Source organism: Amphibalanus amphitrite, unplaced genomic scaffold (genome assembly GCF_019059575.1).
Source record: "Amphibalanus amphitrite isolate SeventyFive unplaced genomic scaffold, NRLGWU_Aamphi_draft 000618F_arrow, whole genome shotgun sequence".
Classification (NCBI taxonomy): domain Eukaryota; kingdom Metazoa; phylum Arthropoda; class Thecostraca; order Balanomorpha; family Balanidae; genus Amphibalanus; species Amphibalanus amphitrite.
Genome location: NW_024882112.1, coordinates 12501 through 31026, shown reverse-complemented (window position 1 = coordinate 31026; position 18526 = coordinate 12501). Strand labels below are relative to the sequence as shown.

At 53.6% G+C, this 18526-nt stretch overlaps 1 protein-coding gene across 3 annotated transcripts in view; it reads right to left on the bottom strand.

The window, feature by feature from the left end:
• Window positions 1-13182: 13182 nt before the first annotated feature.
• Window positions 13183-18526, bottom strand: part of LOC122363385 — a 7761-nt gene continuing 2417 nt past the window's right edge. Inside the window, exons 2-3 of one of the 3 annotated variants that reach the window (XM_043332591.1) lie at window positions 16623-17814; window positions 13183-13956 (exon numbers count right to left, since the gene is read on the bottom strand). In XM_043332591.1, the coding sequence (XP_043188526.1) occupies window positions 16631-17814 (1184 nt within the window). In that variant the 3' untranslated portion in view covers window positions 13183-13956; window positions 16623-16630. The other 2 variants (XR_006253357.1, XM_043332592.1) reach the window with 2 other exon arrangements.

Sequence of the window (18526 nt, the reverse complement as noted above, 5' to 3'; positions counted from 1 at the left end):
AAGACCACTAGAGGCCATCGTTAGGGCCCTCAATAGACCGTTGCAGGGCCCTCAGATGCCAGCATAGCCCCTGCAGCCTGGTTGTGTTGGGGCCCTCAGAGGCCGTCGCTAGGCCGTCTGAAGCCAAATGGGCCCTCAGACTTAAGTTGGGTCTAGGGCCGTCACGAGAGCCCTCAGAGGCCAGCAGGGCCCCTAGAGTCCTGTAGGACCCTCAGCGGTCGTCATGAGGGCCCTTAGTGGTCGTTATAGGGCCCCAGGGGACAGAGGTCGTCGTGAGAGCCCTCAGAGATCGTAAGGGCCTTCAGAGGCCGTGCCGTCATAGGGCCCTCAGAGGCCGTCATAGGGCCCTCAGAAGCCAGCGTGGCCTCTGGAGTCTCCTTGGGGCCCTAGAGTCTCTGTGAGACCCTCAGCGGTCGTCATGAGGGCCCTTAGTGGCCGTTGTAGGGCCCAGGGGACAGGGGTCGTCGTGGGAGCCCTCGCCCCTCAGAGATCGTCATAAAAGGGCTCTCTGAGGCCGTCGTGGGGGCCCTCAGATGCCGCATGGAGCACCAAACGCGGCTCGGAACACTTCTAGTCGGCGTGGGGGCCCCAAAGACTAGCATGGGGCGCTCCTGACCATAACTGGACATCCCGGATGATTCCACATCAGTGTTCGTTTCTCGATCACTGGTTTTCAGGAGAAAATGTATTGGATTGTGCGACGGGCCCCTTGTACGGATTTTGGGGGTGCAAAAAGATATGTTTGCACCCCCATGTTTTTCGATGGGGGTGCAGCTGCACCCCCTGCACCCCCTATTCCGCCGCCACTGCTCTCTCTCTCTCTCTCTCTCTCTCTCTCTCTCTCTCTCTCTCTCCCTCTCCCTCTCTCTCTCTCTCTCTCTCCCTCTCCCTCTCCCTCTCCCTCTCCCTCTCCCTCTCCCTCTCTCTCTCTCTCTCTCTCTCTCTCTCTCTCTCTCTCTCTCTCTCTCAGTCTGTCTGAGCGCCCCACTATTCCCGTCTGAGACCCCAACGAGTGGTCGGCTGCCCCTGGTCTGTCCATTGACGCTGATGACACGACCATTCAGAGGACCGAGCGGCCCAATCGGGTGACCTTGTCGCGTGTTTTCCCAGAACTCACACCAAGATGACGGTAACAGTCTTTTCAGGAGAGACGATTAGGCGGAACGAAAAAAAAGATGTTTGGCAATTCAGACGTGTTTTTATGTTGAGATGCTGTTGGATTATTTGTGTTTTAATCCCTTTCAACTCTGTTTTTGTGCCACATAGCGTCAAGCGTTAAATAGCGTTGGGAAGGTTGTCGAAATAGTGTGCGGGAACTGTCCATACGGTAACTTTATTAGCTTTACCAAAAGCGGTGACTGTAGAGTGTAGACTAGTGATGTCAATTACGGAAAATCGGAATACCGATACCAAACCAAATACCAACCAAAACCATGGGAAAATACCGAAACCAAACCAACTTGGGAAACTGAGGGAAATACCAACTTTTTACCGATCTATTAGCCTCTTATACATTAGTGAGGGCTTATGATACCAACAAAATACCAAACACATTACGATTGAAATACCAAATACCAAGTTGGTATCGGTTTGGTATCGGTATACCAAAAAGTTGGTATCCGGTTGACATCTCTAGTGTAGACTGTACAAGTTGTGTGTGTGTTTTTTTTTAAATTAAATCGTTGACAAGCTTAGGGTCTAAAAAGCATTCCAACCACAGTGCTGCTTCATGGAAGCCGATATACCGTCGGTTCTGAACCTTATGCGCTCATTCTACTCTTCGCAGTATCGCGTAGACCGACTTCATATCAAGTGGTCAGTTTTATCGTCAGTGTTTAAAAACATAAACAGTGTCTAAAACATAAATGTTCTTATTTTGTGCTGTTGTCGTAACCAAGGCGTTCATCGATTTCTTGTTGCTGAAAAACGTAACCTTTACTGTGTTTTGACCACTCCTCAAAATCACCACAATAGAACTGACACTGCTGGTTGCAGGTCACGCAAACGGTACATTCTACCTTCATAAGGGTCGTGAATCTTTTCACGGCCGCCGGGTCGATAAAGAGCTCTGGGTGCGGTCCGCCCAGGTCCTGAGCGCCGTACTACCGTTCGGCGGATGGCGGCAGGTCACGCACCGGTCGCACCTGGGACTCACCGAGCGAGCAGGGCCCCGCAGGACCTCGGTCTCGACAGGAGAGCCATGCGCTTTCTTGAGGAACAATGAAACAAAACGGCCGTGTGCTTGCGAAAAGCTGAGCACTGCATGCTCAAGTAATCCCCAGAAAGCATTCAACATACGGGAACGCTAAAAGATTCATCGGAAGACGTCTTTTTACGCGCCCTCCGACAATGAAAATGATGATTGACTGTCGTATTTCCAGCGTTTGTAAAGCCAGTAGTGCTATCAGTGTCGCCACCGGGGAATGTTAGATGGACTATTTTACTCCACTGGCGGATAAGCACATGACAGCGTTTAGCTGATGAATAGCGCCAGGGGCCGACGGAACTGAGACATCCGGCTGTCCTAGATAGAAACCATCAAAACGACATCAGCATTAGGTCTGCGTGATATGAGGCTGCCACGCCAAAATGACGTTCTGGAAGATAAACGTTTAGTGTACAACGTGCACCGTAGCGACTGCGAATAACAGCAATGACGCATTTGAAGAAATGAGCCATATGCCTGCACTTTTCTCCATTTACCCTCCCGCGCTCTTTTCTATCATTTTTACAAATGTAATTTAATTAATTTGTTTAATTATGTGTTTCTCGTATACCCTAAAATAGTTCTCACGATATTGCTGTTAATGTAAGCGGCATTTGCTGGGAGCGGCATTGATTTCCTCAGCACCGCGCCAACTGTAAATGCCTCCACTGTCCATCTGTTCCTAGCACCCGTTCACATGCTCCAACGTAATTAATAATGAACGCATTATCATAACAATCTCTCCATGACAATGCCTGACACCGATAAATCTTGGCCGCCGAGTGGCGGGGATCAATGCGCACACGGGTGCGGCGCGCGCCCCGTCCCGATTACACCCCCGGCCAGTGCCGGCCTGGTTCCCGGAACCCGCCCGCGGCGGCTGCGTCCGTCTCCGCCCCGGGCCGGCGCTGCTGGCGAGGAATCGAGATATGCTAACACAAGAATAATAATAAAACAGCAGGGATATTTGTAACGACAGCGTGCAGTTCGGTGAGATCAGAGAAACAATTTTATAGATTATCTCGGGTTCATAGATTCATAGATCATAGATTATCAGAAATTGTAGATGTTAGCTCTGAAGAATTTCTAGGTAAATTTCCACGGTAGCGTTTTTGGTAGTTTGGTGCAAGAGAATCTGGGCAAAATCGAAATTTACCTAGTTAGGTAGTTTGGTGCAAGAGGCCTCAGATCGATAAAATCTTCCTTGCTGAAATTTCATCGAACCCTTGGGTTCTAAATTTATGATGATTAAATTGACAAGGACAACACGTTTTATTTAAACGTTTTTGTTGTCTATTTCTGTGAAATTTGAAAGCAGAGAAAGGCATGTAATGTATATTTATGACCTAAATATAGCTACCTTGCGTACCTTATATTGCATTGTACCCACACCAGCTTATACCTACATTACCTAATTACATCAGGGCCTGAAGTGCTTGTCTTATGAGATCCTGCTCATTATTGATTTTCTTGATAAGACGAGAGAGGGTTTTTTATAACGTCTAGGCTTAAACTAAAATATGCGCTGATATCTTCTTACGATAATTACTTTTCAGAACAACATGTGCTTTCTAAAGGTGTAGGCAGGCCGCAAATTTTTGGTATCAGAAAAAGCCTGCTTGTGGACGTCTTTCCGTCTTCACTCTTTTTCTTTGCTTGCATGCGAATTCCTCTCTCTCTCTCTCTCTCTCTCTCTCTCTCTCTCTCTCTCTCTCTCTCTCTCTCTCTCTCTCTCTCTCTCTCTCTCTCTCTCTCTCTCTCTCTCTCTCTCTCTCTCTCTCTCTCTCTCTCCCATTTCCCCGGCCGTCTGTCTGTCTGTCTGTGTCTGCCGGCTGGCCGGCTCTGACGATCCGCCGCCGTCGTATTACCGGATCGGGCGGCGTATTTCATTAGTGGCCCACCCAGCGGCCATGGGACCGGCCCAGAGCGCCGCCGGCGTCGGCGCGGCCCGAATGGCTAATGATGCGCCCACCCGGCCGGCCCGCCGCGAAAATACATAGGGGCCGCCGCCGCAGAGACCGGGATAGTGCGACACGCCCTGGACAGCAGCCAGCCTGATGCCAAAATGATCGGCTAATCGAATGTCTCTTGATGGGGTCGAATGACACGGTGCTATCTTTGGGCGAAAATGACTGGCCCCGCCGCCCATGATTGACGGCTGAAGAACAGAGCTATTTCCTTATGTTTCATTGCACTCCCAGTCAATGAAAATATGCCAAGCGGTGACAGCGTCACATTCTTACTAATATAGGCAGATAACCAGCGCCCAAGAGATGTTATGTAACAAGAATATCTATATCTGTTTCACTGTCGCAAGAGCTTCGGTGCAAAGTTATTATTACTGGTATTATTCAGTGTCTCTCTGTAAGCGCGCACTCAGTTCATCAGACATATTAATTAAGACTATCCCGGCTCAACATAGCGTACACTCTATGAAATGACTTTTCATAACATTTCAAGACTCCTCCTCCGCCCTGTCTTCATATGTACATCCATCGAGTGGTGTCGAATATTGACTGCCAACAACCCATATCCCCTCCCCTTCTTTGGCAATACCTACTTAGCTCATGTTAGTATGAACGGATCCTGGGGCGTAAAAATGTGTAAATCATGCATGTCGTGCACAAACATCCGTTATTTCAGTCCGCAGGCTTCATACCACTTTGCTCACTTATCAGTCATTTAGCCACCATTTCTATCCCTTGGTATCCCTGTTATTTGTTGGTTAGGGGTCAAATACGATATACCTCACCATTTTGCACGTTTTCCGTCAGTTATTGTTTTATAAACCGCCTACTTCTCTCTAGTTTTTCTATAAAGAATGCATCCTGCCCAGCAGCTGGATGTAATAACTGCCGAATGTTTGGGATCGGCGGCTCGGCGTATGTGATCTGGCTGATCAGGCCGTGATAGTAGACACACCGGTACAATGTTGCCGGGCGGCCGCGACGAGACCTAATTTCCCCCGGGCGGCTGGCCGGGCCCCGGCGGCCCGAACATTCATTTGCGTCCGAGCTCGCTGGGGACAGCGGCGGCAGCAGCACGCTGTTCTCGGTCACCGGACGGACCAGCGCTCGTTGTCAGGCCGTCCTGTCGACCGGCATCCACCCCATGCTGAGGCCATTCCGCAGATTCAGACCGTCATTTCCACTCGGTGACTCGGCTCACGGGACATCTAAAACACTGCATAATTTGTGGTAATGTTCTGCCCGGGCACAAGATAATCGAACGGAGCATTAGTCCATTCGGCTCTAACGTAGACTTACTGCGTCCCAAATCGGCAGCTCGAGGAGCGACAGCGGCCCGGAGCGCCGCTGACCCGGCGGAGAAACGCATGGCCGTATTTTACGAACGGCTCTGACTGGCTCAGAGCGCCCCCGCTGCGTCCCATCGCGTGCCGTCGCCGCGACCCATGCACCGTCGGAGGGGCCCCGGGCTGTCGTCTGGACGGACTAATGTCCAGTTAACGGAGAGCGGCGTCTCGGCACGGCGACCTTTCGGAGGATTGACAACCGCCGCTGGTCCCTGTGCTGTACCTACCGTCGCGTGGACCCGATCGGCAACAGGGCTACGAACGGCGATCGGATAAAACCAAACACGGCTGACGCAAACAAACTCTTTGGTCGAAAATCAAGTTTGGAGTTGGAGAACTTGGAAAGCCATTGGTCCACTCCATAAAATCGCCTTCCACCGTTTTTCCGTCTGACGGCGGTGAGCGCAGCGCGACGACGACCTGCGCTGGTATACTGTGCCGGCGGGACGGTGTGTGGTGCGGCACAGCATACCCAGACAGGCTGGTATGCCCGCTGCCACAGATATGACGAGTGTGCCCGCATTTAGCGGCAGCGGTGTCGCGTAGATGGTCTGTGTCTGTGATGGATATTCAATGTTAAACAATGCGACCGTTTTATGTAGTACAGGGTGTCCCAGAAGTCTTGAAGCTTTTTTATTTTTGTCGTGTGACCTTGCTATGCCACCGATTAAGGCGAATCATGCCTCAAACGAAAGAGAATGAACTGAAATTTTGTATTTTCATGCGTAGAGCGCCACTTTAGTCAGGTGGCCCCCGTTGTGAGTCGCACAAGATTGAGCACGAGAGATCACGTTCTTTGCTGCCGCCAAGATCTCCCGGTTTGCGAAACACCGGTGTCGCCATGCCCGTTTCTTGTCAGCTTCAGAGTCTTATTCCCTGAAGCGAGCGACATAATATTAGCGACATATATTTCCGACGGGTTGATATTTGTTTTAGCCCCATAATAATCCATAATAATGCGACGAATCAAAGGATTTCAACGGGCTGTTGCTTAGCGTGCTCAAGCAGCTGAGCCTTATTTCCGTAATGGATGCGTGCAAACATGTCAGGAGACTTTCTGATCAATAAATCATTATGTTGCTTTGTTTTCTCGGAGATCCAATGCTCTGTTTCCTGACTTGATTCATGAAATAAGGCTCTGAAACTGACCAGAAACGGGTATGGCGACACCGGTGTTTCGCAAACCGGGAGATCTTGGCGGCAGCGAAGAACGTGATCTCTCGTGCTCAATCTTGTGCGACTCACAACGGGGGCCACCTGACTAAAGTGGTGGTCTACGCATGAAAATACAAAATTTCAGTTCATTCTCTTTCGTTTGAGGCGTCATTTGCCTTAATCGGTGGCATAGCAAGGTCACACGACAAAAATAAAAAAGCTTCAAGACTTCTGGGACACCCTGTAGTTATGAAGTTTAAAAACATCTTTTGTAATGCATTTACTTTACCCGAGATAAACGTTCACACGTCTGTGCCAAATCGATAAACACTGAGTCTTGGATATGATGGTTATTTCATTTGTTTTAATCGTTGCAAAGGCCATTCTTCCCGCGTGCGTCTTTGAAATAAACGAAATAAGAATGAAGCACTAAAATTATTTGACAAATTGGGTACAACATTCATTTTAGTGCCGACGCTCCGTGTCGAGTTTATGTGTTTGGTCGGCACCTCGGGTCGTTGGCTCCCCGGGGTGTCTGGGTGGTCACCATAATTGAGCGTCACTTGGTGAGCGCGTCCGGCCGTCGGCGCCGATACGGCGCCGGTGACCCCACTAATTCTCCGCCGCGGCGCGTCGCACGTTCTTGGTATTCGACACGGTCGGCTGGTTGATCGCTAATTGATTGGGTTGGCGCGTGCTCGGCGTCTGAGGACACCCGGCCGCCATCGGCACCATCCTTCCTCCCTCCTCCCCTCTCTCCGCACTCTTCTCCTTCCTAAATATTCTATCAGGACAGCCCCTCCCCTTCTTTCTCATTGTTTCTTTATTATTTTTCTCACACGTACCTACCTCGATCCATTTCCTGTGCTCTCTTTCCGCTTTTCCTTTTTTGTTTTTATATCTTTCTTCTTTGTTCTTTCTATTTTTCGCCCTTCATTCTTTTCCCTCTTTCTTCATTCTTGGCTTACATCTCATTAGGTCATCAGACCTGATCTCCGCCCTCATCTCGCCTCGATATCTCCTCCCCTTTCTCATAGAACTTTTTTCTCTTGGCAGCCACCCTCCGCTGCCATGTTCCGGTTCCCTATCTCGGCCACCATTATTTGCTGGAGGTAATGATGGTCACTACTCCCCAGTTAGTCTGGGCTGAGCTCGGCTCCCCGGAACTGGCACTCCCTCCCCCTCTCCCTACCGGAAAACCCATCCCACCTCGGTCCAGACAGGGCTGGACCGATGCTTAGAGTTGACGCCAAGCTATCGGTCTAGTTAAATGAAGATGGGTGAATGTTTTAGAGTCAATGCATCTTAACCCGCGCACCGACGGGGGGGGGGCGGATATCCGCCCCCCCCTTAGGTTTTTCGCGGATAGCGGGAAAACCGCGGCGCGTAGCGCCGCGAAATTTGGTATGACTATTCCCTTATCAATTTTACACATGGTGTGCAAGTTTGAACCTCCTAACTTTTAAGGTCAGGTTACCAGGTCACTTTGAAGGACCCAACCTCAAGTCACATTTTTGCAACTTTGTCGCCGTGCCAGAGCTACAGTAGATGTTGGAGGCCTTTGAAAGTCACAGGCTGTTATAAGGTCATTAGTAGCTACAATTTGTATATCTCGGAATTTTGATATCGGTGACCTAAGGTCAGGTCAATTTCGCGACCTCTCCATTATAAGTCAATGGGGGAAAAATCAACTCCCTGTTTTTACCACTAAAACGGGTCGGAATGGCCCCACACACCATACATGACTTCATATACGATCATCCTTCACTACCTTGAGGTCTGTTTTGCTGTTGGGCAGCTATAAGGTCATGTGACGTCATCAAAGGTCACCAAAGGTTTTTGGCCAATAACTCCGTACAGGAACAAGATACAGCCGCGCGGATGGTCTCATTGTGTTCAGCTCGTCAAGACGCATCGAATGATATACATGATGACCTCGAGGTCACGTGACCTGAGGTCAACCTTTGACTTTGACCTTTCGAGGTCAACATATATATCATTCGATGCGGATTGACGAGGGGGTCACGATGATGCCCTTAGTTTGTTCCTATCTTGACTAATTCGAAAGTTATTCGAGAAAAACTCTCTCCATATCTAGCGCCGCCATTTTGACTTTTTCGACCCCTGTGACGTCATCTTTGACCTGACCTGAAAATGACCTTTGTAAAAATTGTAGACCTTGTCCGTGCGTATCCGATGCCGTTTACCGCTTGTCGCTATCTTGCTTCGTTCTCGAGATCTCAGGGGGGGGCGGTCATCCACCCCCCCCCCCCGTCGGTGCGAAGTTGGCGCAGACCCCCGTCGGTGCGCGGGTTAAAAGCCCATGCATGAATAGAGCGTTCTGCATCAGTACAGTCTTCATGGGGCATGGTTTGAATTGGCTTGTTGTAACGCTGTTTAATACGCAGCTGCCCTCATGGACGATAGAACTCACCTTAAGTCTAAATGAGCATTTTAACTACGTGGGCATTCATCACCTACCATTTTTATATCTGTATTTCTTTATCTCACCACCATGTTGTTCAACGATCTCACTGTGCCTCAGAGCGTGTGCCGTTCCGTCTCCATCAAGTGGCGTCACGCTGCCTCGTCGGCCGGTCCATGATCGCTATTGAGCGTGACACCCTCATTAGCCGGTCCCGACCCCTCGTCCGGGGCGTGTCGCCGGCTCCGCCCCGCCTCGTGGTGTTCCGACCGCACGTTATCGGCACAGACGACCCACAGCTGCTGTCATTGGCACCATCACTACCGATGACGATGCCGACGTTTCTCGGCAGCTGATCGTGAGGTCGGCCGTGCTACTGCAATGGTTATGGCAGGTTGGGCTGTGCGTCATACGTTCTCGCGTCAGGGCTAGATTGATAGTGGCCAATGACAAATGAACTAGCCCGTGTCATCACTCCATGGACCTCAAGAGCGCCCAAACGAACCCGATTCGACCCGGAGACCCCTCGAGTGAGCCCAGGCACCATTGAGAACCGATAGGAGAGAAGTGGAGAAGAAGGAGGACTCTTCGTATCTTCGCGCTGCTTCGGACGGGAGGCGTTTGCCAGGTCCGAAATGGTTTATTCAGAATTCAGATGTAGTTAGTTTATTCGACAGCGAAGCCTGCAGTTATCGGTTTTATTTTGTTTGTGAGGAGAATGATCTAATTGATGAGGAATGCCTCTAGAGTTGTGTTATTGTGCTCCTTGTCTTCCTATGTGTAAGAACAAGATAGCATTCTAGTCAATTAGTCACTTTCCATGACCTTAAGCTCATAACAAAGAGTCAAGCTATGCTAAGTGCCACGACAGGGCGAACCGTTCTTTCCACTGAGCGACGAGGCTCGGAGCCGCGTGTGCCATGGTCAAATGATGCTAGTTACCCCCAGAAACTTCGATGCACTCCACTACCTAGCTTCCAACTTCTGCACACTTCTCGTTTGGTGTCACCATAAACGAGTCATATATTCGCACCCGAACAATGGATAAATGTACGTGTGCGAATCGTCCTATATTTTCACATTTGGATTTCGCATCTCGTATCGGCACGTAGCAAAAGCGGTTGATGCTGTCCTTCATGACTGTTTGACATGACACCTACTGTAATTTGTCTCCTTGGATGTTGTTCAGCGACATCTGAGACACTGATCTAAGGTCGATGAGGATTCTTCGATAGTTCGGAGTCTACTGAGGGTGTTTTAAGGTGGTTTCGATATTTCTTTTGACGTGGTCAGCTGAGATGCTCTTGAAGCTCCAGTTCCAGCCCGGATAGTCATACAACCCAGAGAAAAACAAATCTCTGCTCACTTTGGATGACATTTTAGAAGCCCGGCTTTGTTATCTTTCATAACATTGACATTTCCAGCAAATATTTGGCTGCAAACGCACCTGGAGAATTATGTAGAATCAACATTTGGGCAGCCTTGAGTACCTGTCGAGTCAATTAATGTTTGATCAAGTTGTAGTTTGATCAAACATTTCTCCAATTCTATCATCTAACGTAGGCTCACAACAACAAATCGTGATTGAATATGTAATGCTTCGATGTTTCGTTTGTGATCTGTATTTGTTTTTGGGTTTTGGCCTTAGTCAGAAGCTACAAAGATTGTGTGTGACACCGTGTAGAACACATATAGCCCTTTGAGCGGGAGCTGGCGAATTGCATACAACTGTAAAACATCCCCCGAGCCTACACATAACTTCGACATGGGTGAAAATTTCCCCTGTTCTTAGCCTCGGTCTCCACTATCACATAAATTTCACCAACAGCAGCCAGTAGGTACAGAAGTAAAGCATCAGTCCCTTGGGTAAGATCTTCAGTATTCACATCATCCCAACAGGCGGATAAACTGGTAGTTTAGACCGACTACGTGTCAGTCGAGTAGTGACGGCCGGCTGAAGTGGGGCTCTGCTCTGACTGCCGGGCAGCCCGCGGCGCCGGGCTCGCACGCTCGCGCGCCGCCGCAGGCGATCCATCAGCTCGCGCGGCTCCACCGACGCCCCGAGCCTTTATTATAACAGCGAGCCGCTAAATCCTTCCGGATCCGCCACCAGCGCCTCACTCTGGTGCCGGCCGGCAGACGTCTTCGACCCTAATCCATCCCTCAGCCGGCTGTTCGGCGGCCATAGCAGCGTCCTGGGGCGGTCAATGGCACTGACAGTGTCCTCCTAAGTTTCAGTAGACGCGTTTACATAGGGTTTGTTGCAAGCTTATATCTCCGTCCGTGATGTTGCAAAAGTTGCCAATGGTGCTGAACAATTTACAAAATGATCCCCTCTAAATATTTGAAGACCACTGCATCGAAATTATCGCCAAATTATCGAGCTAGAGCCTCGTCAAAAATGCTATGTAAACCGGGTTAGTGACACTATCATATTCCATAGTCGTTAATTTGTGAAACCGGAAACCCAACAGCAGTAGCCATCGATTTTTGTCACCGTTATTAGCACGATCTTTTTCTTTCGAGGCTCCAGAAAAGTAGGACGAAACGGTGTTGATTTTTTTCTGGTTGACAACCTGTCTGACCGGGTGCCTGGATGCTGATGGAAATGGGCGGTTTAATCAGACGGTCACCCCACGTCATCCAATCTCATCTTCCCGTTTAGTTTCTCGCCCACCTCTTCTCTCCTCGACTCGTTAACCGTGCTGCTATTCACCTCGAGCATTACGTTATCTCCACTCTTTTATCCTTCATTCTTTTTTTACTGCGCAATTATTCTCCTACCTCCTTTCCATCGGGTTCTTGTGTTGTGTTTTTCTCCCCGCACCTTCGGTCCATGTGTTGTTGTTGCCACGGCCCATCTCCGGCGAGTGTTGTTATTGGGCGCCAGCGTACCCCTGCCCTCCGGCAGGGCTATCGCCTGGGGCCGTGGGCCGGCCGTCCCGTCAATACCGTCCGTACAGCATCGTGCACCTGGTGCGGAGAACCGTACCAGCCGCCGCGCCCCCGTCGCTCCGTCCGCGGACCATTACCATAGCGGCCCGGGCGGAACATAGCGTGGGGGCGGGTCATCTGCATTCTACATAGAGCAGGGTACTGGTGCTTCCGACGACCAGTGCCGCTCTGCCACTATAGGAGCGGATCCGTCTATAGAGCTGCATAGTTATATAGAGACTATTTATAGAGATTATCTTGCGTGCTAGATAGTAATGCTAGTCCCGTAGCTCAGTTGGTAGAGCGTTGGACTCCGCGTGGTGAGAGCACGCGTTCCCGGTTACAACAGTCCGGGTTCGAAGCGCGACGGGCGCTTGACATTTATGGGCCTCCTGACAGGTATGGTTGCGGTTGGTGGCAGGCCGTAGCCAGGCGAAGTCAGTGAGGGGACCGGCCGTGCGCGGCTATGTGCGCACGTGGACTCTAAATTCTGCCATAGAACTGGAATTGCGCGATCGGAGGGTAGAGGGCAGGGTCACCGCAACAAGCTTCGCTTAGCGGTGGCTCTGTCCTCGTGAATCCTTCCAATCAAAAGGTTCGGACTAAATTTATAAAAAAGTAATACTGAGACAAATCGCGGTGCCAGATATACATATATGCTGATATTTGTGCCCTGCCAGATACAGATCACTTCTGTGACGCTGTTCTGTCAGATACATGCCGATATTTTGGCACACTTTTCTGTCGGACATGTCGCTATTGGCAGTCATCATGGACACACCCACTGAGCCAGCCGTTCGGTCCATGGTGTCCAATGTCCATCACACCGCGAGCCCAGTTGAGAGTTTGTGGCCCACGCTGATTGAGTAACCTTTACAGAGAATCCAGATGTTCTACCGGACAGGACCTGGATTTGAATAGGTGCACAAATCGATAGGCGTTATCACAAGTGTATTCGCGGCCATTGGGGCGACGTAAGAAAAGAAGAAAACAACTGGCCCCAAGAACTTTAAATTATCAGTTAGCATGCACCTTTTTCTTGATGTATAGAGAATTTACCATTAATTGTTAAAGAAAATTGCATTTAAATCTTCCATTTATGCGTTTTTCATCGTTTGCACAATATGTTCTTTTACTAAGCTAGAAACACTAATTAGCGCTCACCTTTGCCGTTCCGGGTGTCAGAAGATGGTTTACTTACGGATTGAACTTCCCTTCTAACCTGCTTTCGCGTTTTGGCGTATCACGGTCTCGACTTCTATCTCGTCCCTTTGTCGGTTCTTGCTTCCTTTCCGTATCTGCTACATGCTGAAAGACCGACCCGAAGGGCAGATAGAAGGAGACTGGAAGGACGTAGGACAGGTGGTATTGGGCAGTGGGTGGGTGGGAAATTGCTCTGGCGTGCCGTTGTCGGGCGGATGTTCAAACAACAGGCTGTTGCGGCGTTGCCGTTCCGCGAAATAACAAAGCGCATAATAATTAGTTAATATTGATTTCGTGGTGGTAGGGCAGTGTACAAGACTGGCTAAATATTCGATAAGTATTAAATAATAAAGCAATTTTCCCATAGAACTTGTTTTCAGGCTGCGCTCCCTAGATATATAATAAACTCTGGCCGCTCGACGCGCCATCTATGCTCCCGTGTACGGACACTCTCCGCGCGGGGCCAGTAGGCACCCGCCCGTCGGTGTGCGTGGGCCGGCCGGTAGACACCCGTCCGTCCGGCGCTAATGTTCCGTGCTGCATCGCGTTGCACAGCACGGTGCCATTAGCGCTCACCTTTGCCGTTCCGGGTGTCAGAAGATGGTTTACTTACGGATTGAACTTCCCTTCTAACCTGCTTTCGCGTTTTGGCGTATCACGGTCTCGACTTCTATCTCGTCCCTTTGTCGGTTCTTGCTTCCTTTCCGTATCTGCTACATGCTGAAAGACGCCAAAGAAACGCCAAAGTGTATTCCAGTCATTAGGGGCGGGGCCATTCTACGGGGCAGGGGCCGCGTTGACAGCGATGCGCGCTTCCCACACGTCCAGGCGGCGCCCCCGGATGTACCGGAGGTGCGATGACGAGGCCCACCGACCGGATGCACGGATCGCGCCGTCGGAGGCGCCGGTGGCTGCGGCGGCGGTGGCGAACCCAATCCGCAGGCTATGCGTGGTGAGCCGCCCAGCGTCCGAGGGCGCGTAACGGCGAAGTACGCCGTTTAGCCAGGCGATCGTGCCGTACGCGCCTGATGCCCGGATAAACAGTGGTTGGTCTGGAGGCTGGTCGGCGACGTTGCGAAGGTACCTCCGCATAGCCTGGACTGGACATCCGGGGCCGGAGACACTGGGTAGCTCGACGGTGGCTCCCCGATACGCTTGGTCGGTTTTGGACGCCGGGATATGCAGCACAAGACGGTCCCGGTGTAGTGTGACATGCCGGCGGGCGCACGTGCGGCGGCGAGAGAACCGGTGCGCACTTGGGGCCAGATACTCACTTCCGCGTAGCGCGCCGAAAAATCCCAGCGTGATTGCCGCCCATGCTGCCCTCCGGTCATGCGCTGACATCGAGGCCCGCCGGAGTCGCCGGCGCAGTCGCAGCAGGATCGGCACGGACGCCGGTCGCCGGCCGGGCGGGCGTGGCCCCTGGCTGTCTCTGCTGATGGCCCGCAGCGCTAACCGGATTCGTTCCGTCCGGCCGGGCCAGGGTCGCTCCCGCGTGGCGTGCCAGTGTCGCAGTGCCGCCAGATGGGATGAAGCGAGTCCCGGGGAAGTGTTGTTGAGACTGAGGTGGGCGAGGAAACGAAGGACTGTGCGCTCTGTGGCGGGGATAGCGGGGAGGTTGTGAGAGGCGCAGAAAGTCTGGAAGGTAGCGACACACCGCCGATACGCTCTTCGCGTTGCGGGTGCGAGTCCGTCCCGGATGAGCCGGCGCGCTTCCGTGTCTAAATCGGGTAGCCCGACGCCGTGGTGCAGGTTTCCGTCGGCGCTTCCAGGAAGGCCGTCATCGCGGGCGGTACCGGCGTGGGCTCGGCCGCTGCCGCTGGATGCAGGCGGCGGAAACGGCCGATCTGGGAACGCGAGAGCGCGTCAGCGGAGCTGTTGTCTGTGCCGGGCACATGTACCACTCGCAGGTCGAATGAGCGCGAGGCAGCGACGAAAAGCGTTTGGCGTATGAGCGACATGAGACGCCGGTCCCGTGACCAGCCTTTGCTCCATGCCCCGACCACCCCGGCATTGTCACAGTGTATGGACACCCGCATGCCCTGCCAACTATGGCCCCATAGCAGGCACACTGTCAGGATCGGGATCATCTCGAGCCAGGAGATGCTGGAGGCCCAGCGCAGCGTGGCTGCTGGCCACTGCTGGGAGAACCAGTTCGGCCCGCAATGGCCACCGTGCCCCACTGTGGATGCGTCGGTATGGAGGTGAAGGTGGGCGGGCGGTGTCCAGTGCGGGTGGAGGAGGGGGGCTGACCCGTTCCAAGTCGGTAGGATGGAGAGCCACCAATTCAAGTCTCTGCGAGTGTCAGTGCTCATATTGACCCAGTGGTGGGGGCGCTGTGCGGTGTGAGCTGTGTCGAGGAGCCGTCGGAAAAAACTGCGCCCTGCTGGGATACATTTGACGGCATGAATGAGCTTGCCCGCGAGGCTGAGAAGGCGCCGCTGCCGGATTGTGCGAGAGGCTCGCACCTCTTCCAGGAGCTGGATGAGAGCGCGAAGCTTGGCGGACGGCAGTGAGATGGTCATGCTTGCGGTGTCCAGCACGCAACCGAGGAGCTCCATGCGGGTGGATGGTGGGCAGCATTTGTCAGGCGAGACGGGAATGCGGCATCGGTGACACAGGTCAAGGAACGTCTGGTACGCTTCGCCGCATGCGTCCGAACCTGCCGGTCCGATGAAAAAGAAATCGTCCAGATAGTGATGAATGTTGGCGTGGTTGGCGTGGTGTCGTGTGGCAATTGCGAGCAGATCGGCGAAGTCGTTGAAGATGGAACAGGCTGACCGCAAACCGAATGGTAGCCGGAGGTCAACATAATATGCTCCCTCCCAATGGTGACCGAGCAGCCAGCGCTGTTCCGCGCGAACGGGGATGAGTCTGAAGGCATGTCGGAGGTCGGCTTTTGCGAGAAGCGCGTTCTGGGGTCCGGCGGAGAAGATATGAGCAATAGCACTGTCCATGGAGGTGTAATGTACGGCAAAGGAATCCTTGTCAATGTGACTGTTGACGCTGAGTCCTTCCGGTTGGGACAAATCTAGAATCAGGCGGACGGAGCCGTCGGGCTTGTCTCTCGCCCCGAGCGGGTTGCAGCGGAACGGGGAGTACGGTGGTGATGGGAATGGGCCAGCCGTGTGTCCCCGTGCCACCTCTTGTTGCACCGCCCGGGAGACTGCTGCCGGTCGCGACCGAGCCGAGAGGTTGTTGGGTCGCCAGGTGGATATCTGTGGGCCCGTGTATCCTATGTCGGCTCCGCGCTGGAGACGGTCGAGGACGGTACGGAGAAGGCCGGGATCGACTGCTGCGGCGGCTACGCCATGTAGGGAAGGTATGTCGATAGGTGTGGTAGGAGGGGGCAGGGATGACCGGATGAGGGCGTGCGACTGGCTTACCGTGGGATCTACCGCCACAGTGGGCGGGGGGGCCGTGCTCCGGTCGGCTGCGGAGGGCGTGCCGGCGCCAGGGGGCGCGCGCTTTGCGTCGGGCAGCTTCTGGCGGTGTGCGGCCCTTGGCAGCGGTGGCAGACGTGTCGGCGCCCGCATGCGCCTCCGGGTGGGCATGATCGTGCGTGGTAGTTGAACCGGAGGCATATTTCGTTTCCCTGCCGCTGCTGCTGGGTGGCATACGGCTGTGCCTGTACCGGGGCTGGCGCGGGGGCGTACACTGCTGGTGCCGCGAGCGCTTGTCCGATGGCTTCCGTCAGCGAGGCTGGGTCCTGGTACTCCATATGGTACCGGGCGATGTGCGTCCTCGCCTTGACATCTATGTCGCGTAGGGCGCTAGTAGGGAGGTCACCGGCCTGACCTTGCAGCCACAGTACGTAGCTGAGCCATTGGATGGCAGCACCTGGGAAAAAGTAGGCTCGGTACGTGGCGATGGCGGTGACGCCGCGGAGGTATGCTGCTGGACTCAGTGGTGGGTACCGCGGCTGTCCCCGCGCACCGTCCACGGGTGGCGCGTGCGGGAACACTACCTCGTCTACAGACACCATCGTGGCACGGTTGGCGAGTGCCTGCATGGCGGCAGCGCTGATGGTCGGCAGCTTCAGCGCGCGCGGTGGCGGCGGCTGCTTGGACTTGACCGGGACTCGGCTCATGTCCAGCATGTCTATGGCTGGTGTCGGCGTGTGAGTGCGCCGCCGGTGACTGTCCGTGCTGCGAGCCCGGCGGCGGTGGCGGCGGCTCGATGAACGGGCGTGTGCTCGTTTCCTCCTAGGCGGCCGGTCGATCTCGCTGTCCTCCGTGGTTGAGCTAGTGTAAGCACTGGTGAGTGACCGGTCGTCCTCGGAGGAATGGCTGTCCGCGTTTGAACCTTCGCTGTTTCCGACCGGATGTCGGCGAGCGGAGCGCCCTCGAGAGGTGCCGGGCTGGGCTGACCGGCTGTCTCCCTGCCGGGCGCGGCGGGCGGTACCCGTGGGTCGCGCTGTGCTGCGCCGGCCGGAGGTCACGCGTCCCTCGCCGCCTCCAGGTGGGGAGCTATGGCTCCTCAGCGGTACAAGGTGCCCCGCCTCGTCAGCCGCAGCAGTGCCGGCTTGGTCGTCCTCCATGTGCGGTGTGTCCGGCGCGAGCGTCGGAACGAGAGCCGCTGTAACGAATGAGCATTGAATGAGGGCTGAGTTTCTTGTAGGCGAGAGCGCTGGTGCGAGTGTTGTGACCGGTGAACCGACAGGTGACGTAGGTGAGGGGGCGGGTGAGAAGACCAATGTGACAAACTTTTTTTTTTTTTACATAGTTGTGTGTTGGTGTGCGGCGCAATGGCTCATTTTCTTCGGGAAGGGCAGTGTAGGGACTCTGTGCCGGCTGGCGGCCTGTCTGTGTGCACTGACATCTGTGCACACCCTTGACGCGTCCCTGCGTGGACGCTGACCGCTGTGCACGCTCGGCGCCTCGGGCACACAGTGGCCGATCGCAACCGGCCGGTGAGCCGCACCGGTCAGTCAGTGCCAGGACCTAATACAGGCTGCGTCGATGGACAAGTTTCGCAGTACCTTACACACTGCCAGCGGGCAGATGAGTTCAGTGGGAGTGCGACGGTCACCAGACCGGTGAGAGGCAGATAGGCGCGAGTTCCGGTGTAGGTGGGACGATCAGTGGACATGCCCTTGGCGGCATGCCGGCATGCAGCATGCAGTCATTCTTGCACCCACAGAGTGGCATACGGCCAGCAGTGACCTGACTCCAGCCCAGATGGCCCGCTGCAGACCCGGTGCAAGACGACCCCCGATCAGCTGGGGACCTGCGGTCCGGGCGCCGGGCCAAAGGCCGCTACGTCACGGTCACGGTCAGCTGACGTCACG